We start from the raw sequence: 14,536 nt of genomic DNA on the forward strand, positions 1-14,536 counted from the left end.
TATGTAAACTTTGATCGGGGTCATTTGGGTAGTCATTATGATTTAAAAAGAGTAAAAACAGTTGATTGATAATAAATGGCTTCAACCAAACACTAACCATGAGTGAAATAAAAATATTTGTGTTGTTATTCATATTCTCTGAAAAATGGCCAAGAAATCATAAAATCTGCCAGGGTATGTAAACTTTTGAGCACAACTGTATGTATCAGTAAGCATAACTCCTTTTTTTTTAATCCAGATGTGAAGATAGCCATTAAATCAAAAAACAATCATTAATATGCAGGCAGTATCAGTTATCACACTCGCTGTCTGTTATGGAAGATTACACCACTCCTCAGTAGAAAAAGCCTGTATGAGGATAGCTAAATGAAGGGATTACAGCATCCATCCATCCAGCCAGTTCCAATTGTGCAAGCCAGACAGGTGCGTCGAAGATGATACAAACTGATCCCTGTTTCTGAAATTGTGATTTCCTAAGATGTATTTGTCTTCAATGTTTTTCATGTACAGTACATTCTCCAGAGGACTGTGAATAGGCAGGCTGAATGAAAAAAAAATTATCTGATTGATTCCTCCATCCACGCTAAACCGTACAGATAGACAAACCTCCCTGATAGTGGCTGTCAGAATACTTGAAAAGCAGCTGCATCTGAATTGACTACATGTTTGCTCCAGATTATGGATTTGGAAAAGCATTAAAGACAAATCTCAGGAAATAACATTTAAAGCTGAGGCTTCCCTGGTTCCTCCTTTCCCTACTTTTTAACATGTTAAAGAATAACTCTACTTTTGTGACTTTTTTTTTTTTTTTCAAAAAAAAAAAAAAACATTCCCCCTCTGGGTGATCCATGTACTGTACATTTTATGGATTTTAACAAATTGTTCTGAAAAATAGCTGTTTGTGTCCATGTGTACAGTCTGTATGGGAGTGGTTTATAATCATCAGTCGGCTGCTGCTCTAATGAGGAAATTGGCAAGGTCTGCATCCCTTTAGAGATGATTTCCCTTTGGGAGTATCTCACAAGATATTATATTTTTGCTGCTATGATGCCAAAAATCTGACTTGTATCTTAGTGCAGGTGCCTGGGAAAATCAGTAAGCCAATCAAATAAGCAGAAAATTATGTTTTCAGGGGCATTCTGTATACCATCTACAGTATGTACAGAACACCTCCAGGTAGCCATATTACATTTTACATAAAATTACAGCGCTGAAGATTGAAAGGGGAAGTTTTTAATAACATTAAATTACAATATGACTTGAGCTGCAATTTTATATGCTATATGTTTTATTTTTATTTTTTCCCCCACGAAAATAGAGCTACCCTTTTTATTACATACTTCATCTTCCCAGTGATTTAATCATTGAGTCTTTATGCTTCTCTATTAAATGCAAGCAGAATGTGGCTGATTTGAGGGGCCCAGCATGGAGCTGTACATAGCTTACTGAAAACCTCACAGCACCCTGCCTCAGTATTCCTCTATTTAAGACCCCTTTCACACTAAGGCACTTTACAGGTGCTATAGTACTAAAAATAGCTCCTGTAAAGCGTTTCTCCTCTCCAGTGTAAAAGCCAAGGGCTTTCACGCTGGAGCGGTGTGTGCTGGCAGGACGTCAAAAAAAGTCCTGCAAGCAGTTCATTTTGAGGCGATTTAGGTATACACCGCTCCTAAAGCGCCCCTGCCCATTGAAATCAATGGGCAGCGCTGGCGCTCTTAACCCTTTTAGGACGCTAGCAGGCGTTGAGAGCGCCCCACTAGAGGCCGAAAAGCACTGTAAGCCCTTGTACACACGGTCGGAGATTCCGACAGAATGTTTCCTATCGGAACCGTCTTGTCAGATATTCCGACTGTGTGTGGTCTGCATCGGACTGTTTCCGTCCGAAATATGCGACGGATCAACTTTTCCAACTAGCTGGTAAAATTTTCCGACAAAATGCTCCGATCGGACATACTCCGATCATGTGTAGCCTAGTCCGACGGACAAAGTGCCACGCATGCTCAGATCAAATTCCTAGACCAAAGCTATTGGCTACTAGCCTGAACGTAGTCCCGTGCTAACGAAATAACGTCACCACCTTATGTACAATTGGATTTTCCGACAACTTAGTCCAACCGTGTGTATGCAACATCACTTCCGGACCTCTTCCGGAATTAATCCGTCGGAATTACTCCAACGGATTTGGTTGTCGGAATCTCCGACCATGTGTACAAGGGCTAAGAGATGGGAATTTACCGCCGACGAACAAGTGCTGTGAGTGGGAAAGGGCTCTAAGAGCCATGATTCATACATTGGGCTGGCTCTTCAGGGAGGTTATGCAAATACCAAAATGCAATAATTGGTGGATGCCAATCTGGAGGAGTAGGTTTTCTTAGGCAGGCTGCATTTACATGAAGAATGCCCCGGGAAACTTCCATATTTGATGCTGAGCCTCTATGATTGAAAAACACTTTTACGGTGAATGAAAGGAGTGGGCCAAGGAGAGTAAGTCTGTAAAGGAAAGGGATAGATGATTCTTTACACCCTCCAGCTTTAAAATGAAGCTGGCTCTTTCTGCCTTGAAACAGCAAGCAATTTCAGTACTGGGAGTAGCCTTTTCAAATTATGCAAGACTGAGAGTAAGGCTGGAGTTCAGCTTTAACTGTGCAGCAAATCCTAGTTTTGCTCTTTATTTCAGAGTCATGAACATTGATGCAATCCCACTTCTGCATGTAGCCCCCATTGCACGTCTTTGTTCCTATTACAGGCACCTCTGTCAGTATTGTGTACTATGATGATGTAGCAGCTGGCTGGAGGGACCACAGTGTCAAATAAGGGACATACTATCCAACACACTTGGGACTTTATGATAGCGGTGGTGCTCATAGCCCTACAAGAAAATTAAGATTTCACTTAACCACCCACTGAACTGGCCAGTCAGCCTGCGGGCCACACCCAAGCTACCGCTGTTAAATATTCAGCCCATTAGTGCAAGTGATTAATTTGTGTGCACCCAGCCTGCGGACATTTTAACCCCTTCACGCCAAATTTAAAAAAATGACCGCATTCAAAACAGCCAAACTTGGCATTTTGAATGCTTTTAAGAAGGGTTTGGGGTCTTATAGACCAACATAAAGTTACATAACTGTGAAGTGGAATTTACTCCGATACCCCTAACTAACATCTTGTGGAACCGATTGCCTTCAGAAGTCAACTAATTGGTAAATAGAGTCCACCTGTGTGTAACTATAAATACAGCTATTCTGTGAAGCCCTCAGAGGTTTGTTGGAGAACCTTAGTGAAAAAACAGCACCATGAAGGCCAAGGAAGACACCAGACAGGTCTGGGATAAAGTTGTGGATACATTTTTATGCAGGGTTTGATTATAAAAAAAAAATCCCAAGCTTTTGAAATCCATCATTCGAAAATGGAAAGAGTATGGCACAACCGCAAACCTACCAAGACATGGCTGTCCACCTAAACTGACAGGCCGGGCAAGGAGAGCGTTAATCGGAGAAGCAGCCATGAGGCCCATGGTAACTCTGTAGGAGCTGCAGAAATCCACAGCTCAGGTGGGAGAATCTGTCCACAGGACAACTATTAGTCATGCACTCCACAAATCTGGCTTTTATGGAAGAGTGGCAAGAAGAAAGACATTGTTGAAAGAAAGCCAAAAGAAGCCCCGTTTTGCAGTTTGCAAGAAGCCATATGGGAGACACAGCAAACATGTGGAAGAAGTTCCTCTAGTCAGATGAGACCAAAATTGAACTTTTTGGCCTAAAAGCAAAACGCTATGTGTGGCGGAAAACTAACACTGCACATAACCCTGGACACACCATCCCCACCGTGAAACATGGTGGTGGCAGCATCATGTTGCAGGGATGCTTTTCTTCAGAAGGGACATGGAAGCTGGTCAGAGTTGATGGGAAGATTGATGGAGCCAAATACAGGGCAATCTTAGAAGAAAACCTGTTCTAGTCTGCAAAACACTTGAGACTGGGGGGGGGGGGGGGGAGTTCACCTTCCAGCAGGACAACCACCCTAAACCTACAGCCAAGCACTACAATCGAATGGCTTAGATCAAAGCAAATTAATGTGTTAAAATGGCACAGTTAAAGTCCAGACCTAAATCCAATTGAGAATCTGTGGCAAGACTTGAAAATTGCTGTTCAGACGCTCTACATCCAATCTGACAGAGCTTGAGCTATTTTGCAAAGAAACATGGACAAACATTTCACTCTCTAGATTTGCAAAGCTGGTAGAGACAAACCAAAAAAGACTTGTAGACCATATTTATCGGCGTATAACATGCACTTTTACCCCATAAAAATAGGGGGCAAATCATGTGTGTGTGTTGTAAGCTGATATAGGGCTACCTCAGAGGGGAAAGAGTGAACGAGCACCACCAAAATAGACAGCCTTATCTCCTGTGTGCTCGGCTCACAGTCACACACACAATCCCGCCTCCTAGCATTGATGTCCCGCATTGGACCAGTGTTATGTCCATCATAGGAGCCGGGCCAAGGGGCGGGACTGCCAGCTGAGCGGAATACACAGGAGACTCGGCTTTGTCTATTGCTGCATTGATTCAGCTGCAATGATGGGCAAGGCTGCAAATGGGCAGTGATCAGGCTTCAGTGATGGACAAGGCTGCATGCAGATGGGCAGTGATCAGACTGCAATGATGGGCACTGATCAGGCTGCAATGATGAGCAGTGCTGAGGCTGGAATGATGGGCACTGACCCTTATTTTGCTTCACAATTCTTTATTTTTATTCTTTTTACATTTTTTTTTTTTTCCACTGAATCTTCCCTTTTTAAAATTAAGGTGCGTATAAAACGTCTGTGCATTTTATTTGCTGATCAATACGATAATTGCAGGGAAAAGTGGTTCTGCAAAGTATTGACTCAGGGGGACTGAATACAAATGCACGCCACACTTTTCACATATTTATTTGTAAAAGATGTTGAAAAACATTTTATCATTTTCCTTCCACTTCACAATTGTGTGCCACTTTGTGTTGGTCTAATGAAATAAAATTCCAATAAAATACATTTTTGTTTTTGGTTGTAAACATGACAAAATGTGGAAAATTTCAAGAGGTATGAATACTTTTTCAAGGGACACTATGTAGGATTTGTTTAATTGCTGTGCATCATCTGAGGCTGTTCACTTAACTGGATATGTGAGGTTTTATATCCACTTTAACACAATGAAAATACCAACAACATTCGCAAATAATCTTCAGAAAGTACTGTAATGTTCTAAATGGCCTTGAAAATGATATGAAGGTTAATACGCATTTACTGTAATCATTTCAGGTGTTCATTTTAATGTTTGGCATTTTGTACTTTACTCTCACATATGCACATACACAGAATATTTGAAGTTTTGGCGATCACCCCTCCACAGCACTGATTCATCTACTCTCAAAATAACCACCATCTTTTTAAATAATCGTGATAGCACCTGTAACTTTAGCAATTACCACTTTCTTTTTTGCACACAGCACTGTGTATTCAGAATTTTCAGATCAAAGTAATCACTGATTCCATTGCCACAAAAACATGTAGTTTTAGCAATCGTGCCTCCTGTTCTTTATACAGCACCGTGGATTCTGACTTATATGTTCAGACACAACAGCCCCAAGCTTTAGGTTGGGATTTAAAAGGTAACCACTTTTTTCTTATCCTTTTATATATGCAGTCAATTTTCAATATGAGTAGCTGCTGTCATTCAGTTGCAGAAATGATAAAATAAACATTTCAGCATGGAACCATACAAAAATGCTTTTTTCTGTCTCCTTGGGGTTCTCAACACTCCCCCAAGCTCTCTCTGTGAATTCAGGAGAAAAGAAAAAAAGGCGCTTCTTGTGTAATAAAACACCATCAAACTGCTTAGAAATGCACTCACATTATATATTTTAGTGGCCCATCATTGGTGTTCCTGGGGGGAATAGTGCCCCATCATTGGTGTTCCTGGGGGGAATAGTGCCCCATCATTGGTGTTCCTGGGGGGAATAGTGCCCCATCATTGGTGTTCCTGGGGGGAATAGTGCCCCATCATTGGTGTTCCTGGGGGGAATAGTGTCCCATCATTGGTGTTCCTGGGAGTGGGGGAATAGTGTCCCATCATTGATGTTCCTGGAGTGGGAGGGGGGAATAGTGCCTCATCGTTCGTTTTCCTGGAAGGGGGAATAGTAGTGCCCCATCATTGGTGTTCCTGGGGGGGGGGGGGGATTCTTGTACTATCAACCCTATTATGACAGGATACACTCCATTTGTCCATTTATAATTTTAAATGAAAGAGATGGCATTACTTTTATTTATTTTTTGTGATTTTTTTTATTTTTTTTATGAAAAAGAATATTTGGTCAACTAATCAATTATGGAAATAATTGTTAGTTTCAGCCCTACTATGCTGCACCTGCCCAACTGCACTTGGCCCCATACTGTACTAGTTTTTACTAGTTTAGCACATATGCATGTCATGCAGCCTTTTCCTGCTTCAGCCTAAAAGTAAGCTCATGCAGACCAAATGCACATTATTCTGAAGTTTTGCAAGTATGCACCAGTTTAAAATGCACCAGGCCCCATACAATTTTTGTGCCAAATGCAAAGTATTGTGGAGACACAACACTTTAACATGCGCTGCTAGGGGTGTATCTACAGTTGTACAGACCCCCTGGATTTAGCAGTAAGTAAGCAGTGTATATAATCACTTCACTAGTATCCATGGGCTGGTGTTATGTCTCAAGAGGCTCTGCTGAAGCTGTGGACCGCATGACAACATGGCCGCCTTTCCACTTCCTGCCTATATAAAAATAGGACATACTGAGCGAGCCTGCATGATTAAACAGCACACTGCTCCCAGTGACCACTGGGAGAACAGACCGTCAGATTTCTCTCCTTTTTTTTTTTTTTTTTTTTTTTTTTTTTATAGAGAAACTGAAAAATGCAGACTTACTATTTCTGCTGCAGGACTCTGAACGTAACAGGAGTCCAATCTTCACCCATCATGGCAAACTTTGTCATAAAAGACCTTCAGGAACTGGGTCCCCCTTAATTTGGGGTCCACTCCTGGACCTGTATAGCACCCTGCAGGAAAGCATCTTGGTCAGAACAAACACTGCACAGGATTCATTACAAAGGGTCCAGCGCCATAAGGCTGCATTATAGGCAAAACCTTGAGGAATCTCTCTCCTTCCAATGAGGCTTAGGTACCATCCATTTTGGCTGATGGCTTTTTCAAATGGATCTGAATGAAGTCCATGTTCCTAAATAGAACCGCGCAGACCTCCCAAGTATGTTCCAAGAGCACATGAATCGCATCAGTGACCATTCCACCTTACAAGCACTGGCGAAAAAAACAGAGGTTCTTCCTGTGTAGGAGGGGTTATATATAGGGGTGGACTTCCTGTGTGACTATCTGCCAGTGTCCATCCACCAGTGGGTGGCGTATAACCCATATAGTCATTATTATGGTTGCTCTGTGTCCCGTGATGTACGATAAAGAAAAGATGCTTCTCCTTGTGTAAAAACACATTCATACTTATTTAGGCTCTAGCTTTACAAGACAATTCTGTCATACATGTAAACCTATGCATTTTTTTTACTAGAAAATTACTTAGAACCCCCAGAGGCCCTAAAGAAAAGATGTTACGCTGAGTAAATGGATACCAAGCATATCAAGCTTTAACATTTTATTTCCCCATAGGCAACACTTTAAAACAGATTACCAGTTTTGAGTTGCAAAGGAGTTCTGGTGCTAGAATTATTGCTTTGCGGTTATGCCTCACATGTGTTGTGTGATCACTGTTTATATATGCATAGATACCTGCGTTCGCCTTTGCGCTGGGTCGCTTTACATTTTTTTTAAATTGTATTTATTTATTTTTATACCATACCTTTTTTATATTTATCACTTATTTTAGCTATCACAAGGGATGAACAAACATCCCTTGTGATGGCATGAGCTGTGACCAGTGGTGTCGGGGGGGGGGGGGCTGGAGCTCCGAGTGTGCCCCCAAAAACCCCCGGGATGCGATAGTCCTAATCTCATTATTAGCCCTGAGCCGCTTCCACAGGCAATATGGAGCGATCTCCCACTTATCCAGCGAGGCCGAGTGACGTACAAAAAGTCCTGCCTCCGGGTACCCGGCTCCTATGATGGATGTCCCACCGGTCCAATGCTGAGACCGTGTGACGTCCATCATAGATGCCGCCGGGACCAGGAGGAAGTAGGCATGACACTGCGGGAGAGTTGAACTCTCAAGCGGACTTCTTGTGCCGCCAACAATTGTCTCCGGGGAATGGTCCCTGCATCCCAAGATTTTTTCAGCCATATGCCTAAAGTGGGGTACACCAGACAGATTTATTGGCGTCCAAGTACAAGAAGAAAAATCCACTCGCATTTGGGACAGATGCCTTAGTGACCCTGTGGGATCAGTTTTTACTGATTTTATGCGCCCCCCCCCCCAGTTCAGCTGCTACCGCGGCTTCTACGCAGGATCGAGGAAGGGAAACCGGTGATACTGGGAAGCCCCTGCATGGCCCAGAAGATCCTGGTGTGCAGAGATCATAAGTTTGGCAGTAGGGAAACAACGAAATTCGCAAGGGTTTGACTTTAAGGGTTTGGCTATTGAAGCCCAGATTTTTAAGGTTCGGGGGCTTTCGGGCTCAGTGCTGACTACCCTGATGCAAGGAAGCTCAAATCTAGGATCATTTATTATAGGATCTAGAGGTCCTATGTTTCCTGGTGTGAAGCCAAAAAGATGTCATCCTCGAAAGTATGTCATAGGAAAATTTCTTTCCTTCCTACAATTGGGGGTAGCCTTAGGTACCATCAAGTGTCAGATCTTGGCCTTATCAATGTTTCTTCAAAGACCGCTTCCTTTGCATTCTTTGATGTGGGCCTTTATACAAGGGTTAACTCGTATAACTCTGCCAGTCATTCATTTTTTTTTTCTTCTCATTTATTTTACCTTTTTTATTTTTACACTGTTCTTTTAAAAAAAAAAAAAAAAAAATCACTTTTATTCCTATTACAAGGATTGTAAACAAAAAGTATGACTGGACATCTTAAATATGAGATCTGGGGTCAAAAAGACCTCAGATCTCATATTTACACTAAAATGCAATAAAAAAAAAATAACCCTTTAAGAGCTATGGTTGGAAGTGACCTTTTTGACGTTGCTTCCGCCCTGCAATGGTATGAAGACGGTTGGGAGCCATCTTCCCCTCACTCCTCTTCATGCCCAGAAAGGGATAACATTCGATTGCTGCCATCGGTGCTGGTAAGCGGCGGAGGGCTCCAGAGCACAGCGGAAAGGGGCCCACTCCCACCGCCAATGAAAGTGATCTCCCAGCGAATCCGCCACAGAGACCACTCTTATCAGAAAGCGGACTGCCGGCCGAAAAAGAGGATACCGAGATTATGGCAGCTAGCTGCTGCCTAACGATATTCCTCTTCAAAGTTAGGACGTATATTGACGTGTGGCGGTCCGCAAGTGGTTAATGCAGCTTACCTGCCAAATCCTTTTCTTGGAGTACATCATGGGACACAGAGATATTCATTGCTTTGCAATAAAATGGAGGTACTTCCTGTATGGGAGGGGTTATATAGAGGGGGACTTCCTGTCTTTGGGTTTGCCATTGTCCATTTACCTAAAGGTGGCTTGAGTCAATTAGATTTTATTAAAGAAATAGCCAGTTACAATACAAATATAGCAATACATAACAAGCGCAAATACAATTGCCTGTGTGTACCATAGGATAACAATAGCGTTACAGACTCAAACTCATACTTTTAGTCCTCTTGTTTGCATATAAACAGATTGATAGAAGATCCCTATTAGACTAATAAGCCCCTCCAAAAAAAAAAAAAAAAAATTATGGAAAGGCCCATTAGTAAAAGGGTAGGTACCCTACCATTCCCAAAGCGTCAATGGTATCTAAACATATATATCAATGGGTTGTAAAAGCCTGTCCCGGCGTATCTGCCTTATAACTTTATACCACTCTAAATACACCTCCAGTTGTCCGTAAAGGTGGCTTATAACCCACATAGTAATTACTATGGATGCTCTGTGTTCCGTGATGTACCGTAATGTACTCGAAGAAAAGGATTTTACAGGTAAGCTGTATTAAAAATCGTATATATATATATATATATATATATATATATATATATATATATATATATATATATATATATATATATATATATATATATATATATATATATATATATAATTTTATTTTTTTATATATTCTTTATTTTTTCCTCTTTTTGCATACAGTTTATACAATTTCTACAAAAACCTTTCTTTCACAACCTCTTCATACAATTATATTTAACATTCCAGTTAAACAACCCTTACCTAACCTCTTCCCCCCCTCCCCCCAAAGGATTTAAAAAAAAAACTCCTCTAACTCCCTTCTCTCACTCACCTCCCTCTCTGTCCCCGTTCCCCTCTAGCATTACAAGATAATCCCCCTTTTCCAAAAATGCCAGCCATTGTTGCCATATCCCCTGGTATTTTCCCCTTGTTTCTTCTATTATATGTATCGACTCTTCTATTACCCTTGTCCGTTCCACTTTCCTCACCCACTCTGTTATTGTTGGGACCTGCAGGGTTTTCCAATGGCATGGAATCAGGGCTTTAGCTGCAATCAGCAAATACGGGATTATTGTGCCTTTTATATTGCGTTACCCCTTTCTCTGTGTCGTGGAACAAACATACCCATGGGCGTTTTTCAATCCTATCCCCTGTCACCAAAAATATTTATATTATTTTATCCCAATAAGGTATTATTTTAGGGCAGTCCCACCATAGATGTTTAAAGGAGCCTGGTGCTGTACATTCCCTCCAACAGGTTGACAGGCCTTCCCCTCTAAACTTCTGCACTCTTTGGGGAGTCCTATACCACCTCGCTATTAATTTGTAGGACATTTTGAGCGTTCGCACATCTCTTGGGAGTGAATGAGTCATTTTAATTATTTTGTTCCTGTGCTCTTCATTTCTTAGTGGGCCTATTACCCTTTCCCATTTTCCCAAATATGTCGGTAGCTCAGAATCTGCCTCCCGCCTTAATATTTTATATATTTTTGATACCCTTTTCTCTAAGCATTGTGCCGCCTTAAGCAATTTCTCTAGTGGCCTTAGAAGTGTCATTCCTCATAGGGGCTGTGACAACCCTTGTGTGAAGTGTGATATTTGGGTATATCTCCATCTATCTAGGGGCTTGTGACCCCACTCTTGTGTAATTTCCCTATACGTGTATAACCTATTCCCTTTAATCACGTCCCCTAGTGTTTATTTCCTCTCTCTTTGCCCATCTACTAAAGTATAAACGCTCCTCCTTCCCTGGCAAAAAATAATTTTTATCTAAAAGTGACATTAGTGGAGAATTATAATTCCAATTGTGTCTCTTTATTAATTTTATCCCAAGTTTCGAGTGTATGCATTGTTAAAGTACTAGTGCTTACTCCTAAACCCCGAAAGTGAGGTGGTATCCATATCATCTTTGCTATTTCCGTCCCAATCAGCCCAGTTTCTAGCTCCACTCAACTCTTCTCTTTCTTATTATGTAACCAGTCAGTTACTACGAAGCAATAGTAATTTCTAGAGTATTTTTTAAAATCTGGCAATGCCACTCCTCCACGGTCCTTCTCCTTTACCAAAACATTATGAGCAATACGGGGGCTTTTCCATGTCCATATAAACGACACTACCAAGGATTTTAATTTTCTAAAATAACTCATGGGCAGGGGAACTGGTATCATTTGGAATGTGTAAATTGCGATTGGCAATATGAACATTTTAATTGCGTTTATCTTGCCCATCCATGATAACGCTTTATACTTCATATTATTCATATGATCTTTGATTTTATTCAAAAGGGGTATATAATTAGCTTCATATAGATTAGACACTTGTGCCGTCAATTTTATGCCCAAGTAGCTCAGTTCTCCTTTACACCACTTAAATGGAAGGTGGACGGAGAGTGCTCTCTGTTCTGTTTCTGGTAAATTCAGATTTAGGATCTCTGACTGCGACATGTTTATTTTGAAATTAGATAGTCGTCCATATTGCTCTAATTCTTTGAGGACTGACGGGATCGTTGTTCTGGGATTGGCTATATATAGCAAAATATCGTCTGCAAAAGCAGAAACCTTGTATTCCCTTCCTCCAACCCAGATTCCCTGAATATCCTGATTCCTCCGGATTACTACCAAAAGGGGCTCCAAGGTAATCACGAACAGAATCGGTGAGAGGGGGCAACCCTGTCTCGTCCTGTTGAACAATTCAAGGGGGCGAGGAAAAAAAAAAAAAAAATTATATATATATATATATATATATATATAATATAGCAGTGAAATTGTTAACAGGGGAAAAATATATTTTATAAAAGCACTCAACAAATATAGTGTAAACTGAAATATGGTGGTGGAAATAACTTAAAATTTGTATTATTCTATAGAATCTGTTATGGCCTATGGGCCTAATCAAAGTACCCATGGAGTTGGCTTGGACACTTTAGAAGAACAAGAAGAAAAGGAGAGATTTTTTGCTAAGCTTGAGAATGGAGCTTCATCTACTATTGATTATTCCAGATTAAATAAGGAGCTGGATTCTACAGATTCAACAAAGCTTACAACCTTAATATGGTAATGTATCCTGCTCAACAGTTATCAAGTTGCAAACTAAACTGCAAGATAAAGCATTTTACATTATTTTTAATATGACATTTTGACTTGGATATCCTAACCCCATACTATCCCCCAACAATCTTTCCATTAGATTATATGTCAAGTTTCCTTGTTTCATGCATTTTACCTCTGTAATTTATTGATATATTATAATATTGAACAAGCTTGAGGCTGCTGCTAGGCATAGCCATCTTGTATGTGACAACATTAGCCTAGGAGGCACAGGTGCAACATCCAGCTCGCTACCTACAGTCTCTTAAATTCTATGACGGGCTGAAATTTGCTGTGGTTGGATTATATACTGAGTGATACTTTAATTTGGGGACATATGCCCAGAATACAAATATTCTGTGTTCTGTACATATGTTCTTGAATGCATAGGACCCTATACGCGAGAACCACTTGGTACTGTGTTCAGCTACAGCATATATTTCAGCTCGTCTTACATTTTTACAGGTTGCAGACAGCCTGTCAAAACACCAGAAGAAGCATATGTCCTTGTTAACCTCTTCTGAAAATGCGGCCTGCCTTTCTCTGGCAATCGTTTCCATGTACACAAAAACAAAAAAATTGGGTAAAATGGTACACCTAAGTGCCTTGGAGGCAGGGACTGATATACAATGGATATAAAAAGTCTGCACACCCTTTTTAAAATGTCAGGTTTCTGTGATGTATAAATATGAGACAAAAGATAAATAATTTAATTTTTTTCCCCACTATTTAATGTGACCTATAAACTGTACCTCTCAAATGAAAACAAACTGAAATCTTTAGGGGGGGTGCACACTTATAACTGGGGATGTAGCTGTGTCAGTACACACCTTCTGACATTTTAAAGTGCCTCTGATTAACCTCAAATAACTACTAGAGCAGCTGAACTTTATTTCCTGACATTTTCTTAGTCGCATTACACAGCAAAAATCATGGTCCACAGAGAGCTTCCAAAGCATCAGAGGGATCTCATTGTTAAAAGGTATTAGTCAGGAGAAGGGTATAAAATAATTACCAAGGCATTAGATATACCATGGAACACAGTGAAGACAGTCATGATCAAGTGGAGAAAATATGACACAACAGTGACATTACCAAGAACTGGACGTCCCTCCATAATTGATGAAAATAAGAAAAGAAAACTGGTCAGGGTGGCTTCCAAGAGGCCTACAGAAACCTTAAAGGAACTGCAGGAATATCGGGCAAGTACTTGCTGTGTGGTACATGTGACAACAATCTCCTGTATTCTTACGAAGAAAAACATCCAAGCCCGGCTACATTTTTCAAAAACACATTTGAAGTCTCCCAAAAGCATGTGGGAAAATGTGTTTATGGTCTGATGAAACCAAGGTTGAACTTTATAACCGTAATTCCAACAGATATGTTTGGGGCAAAAACACTGCATATAACCGAAAAGAACACCATACCCACAGAACAGGGGCCTTAGTCAAGGCAGAGGGAATTATGAACTGTTCCAAATGCCAGTCAATATTTCCACAAAATCTTCAGGCTTCTGCTAGAAAGCTGAACATGAAGAGGAGCTTCATCTTTCAGCATGACAACGATCCAAAGCATACATCCAAATCAACAAAGGAATGGCTTCACCAGAAGAAGATTAACGTTTTGGAATGGCCCAGCCAGAGCACAGACATGAATCTGATTGGAAATCTGCGGGGTGATTTGAAGAGGGCTGTGCACAGGAGATGCCCTCGCAATCTGACATATTTGGAGTGTTTTTGCAAATAATGCTATGTCAAGATGTGCCATGGTGATAGACTAGGGCAGCACAATGGTGTAGAGTGGGTAGCACTCTCGCCTACCAGTAAAAAGGGTCTCTGGTTTGAATCCCAA

At 40.9% G+C, this 14,536-nt stretch overlaps 1 protein-coding gene across 2 annotated transcripts in view; it reads left to right on the forward strand.

Annotated features, from left to right (window-relative positions):
* CEP162 (centrosomal protein 162) overlaps window positions 1-14,536 on the forward strand; it is a 185,906-nt gene that overhangs the window by 81,643 nt on the left and 89,727 nt on the right. For both annotated transcript variants that reach the window (XM_077487309.1, XM_077487310.1), the window contains one exon: window positions 12,466-12,652. In XM_077487309.1, the coding sequence (XP_077343435.1) occupies window positions 12,466-12,652 (187 nt within the window). The remainder of the gene's footprint in view (window positions 1-12,465; window positions 12,653-14,536) is intronic.

The sequence above is a fragment of the Lithobates pipiens genome, unplaced genomic scaffold (assembly GCF_037356315.1).
Source record: "Lithobates pipiens isolate NorthernLeopardFrog02 unplaced genomic scaffold, aLitPip1_a1.2 Scaffold_18, whole genome shotgun sequence".
Classification (NCBI taxonomy): Eukaryota; Metazoa; Chordata; class Amphibia; order Anura; family Ranidae; genus Lithobates; species Lithobates pipiens.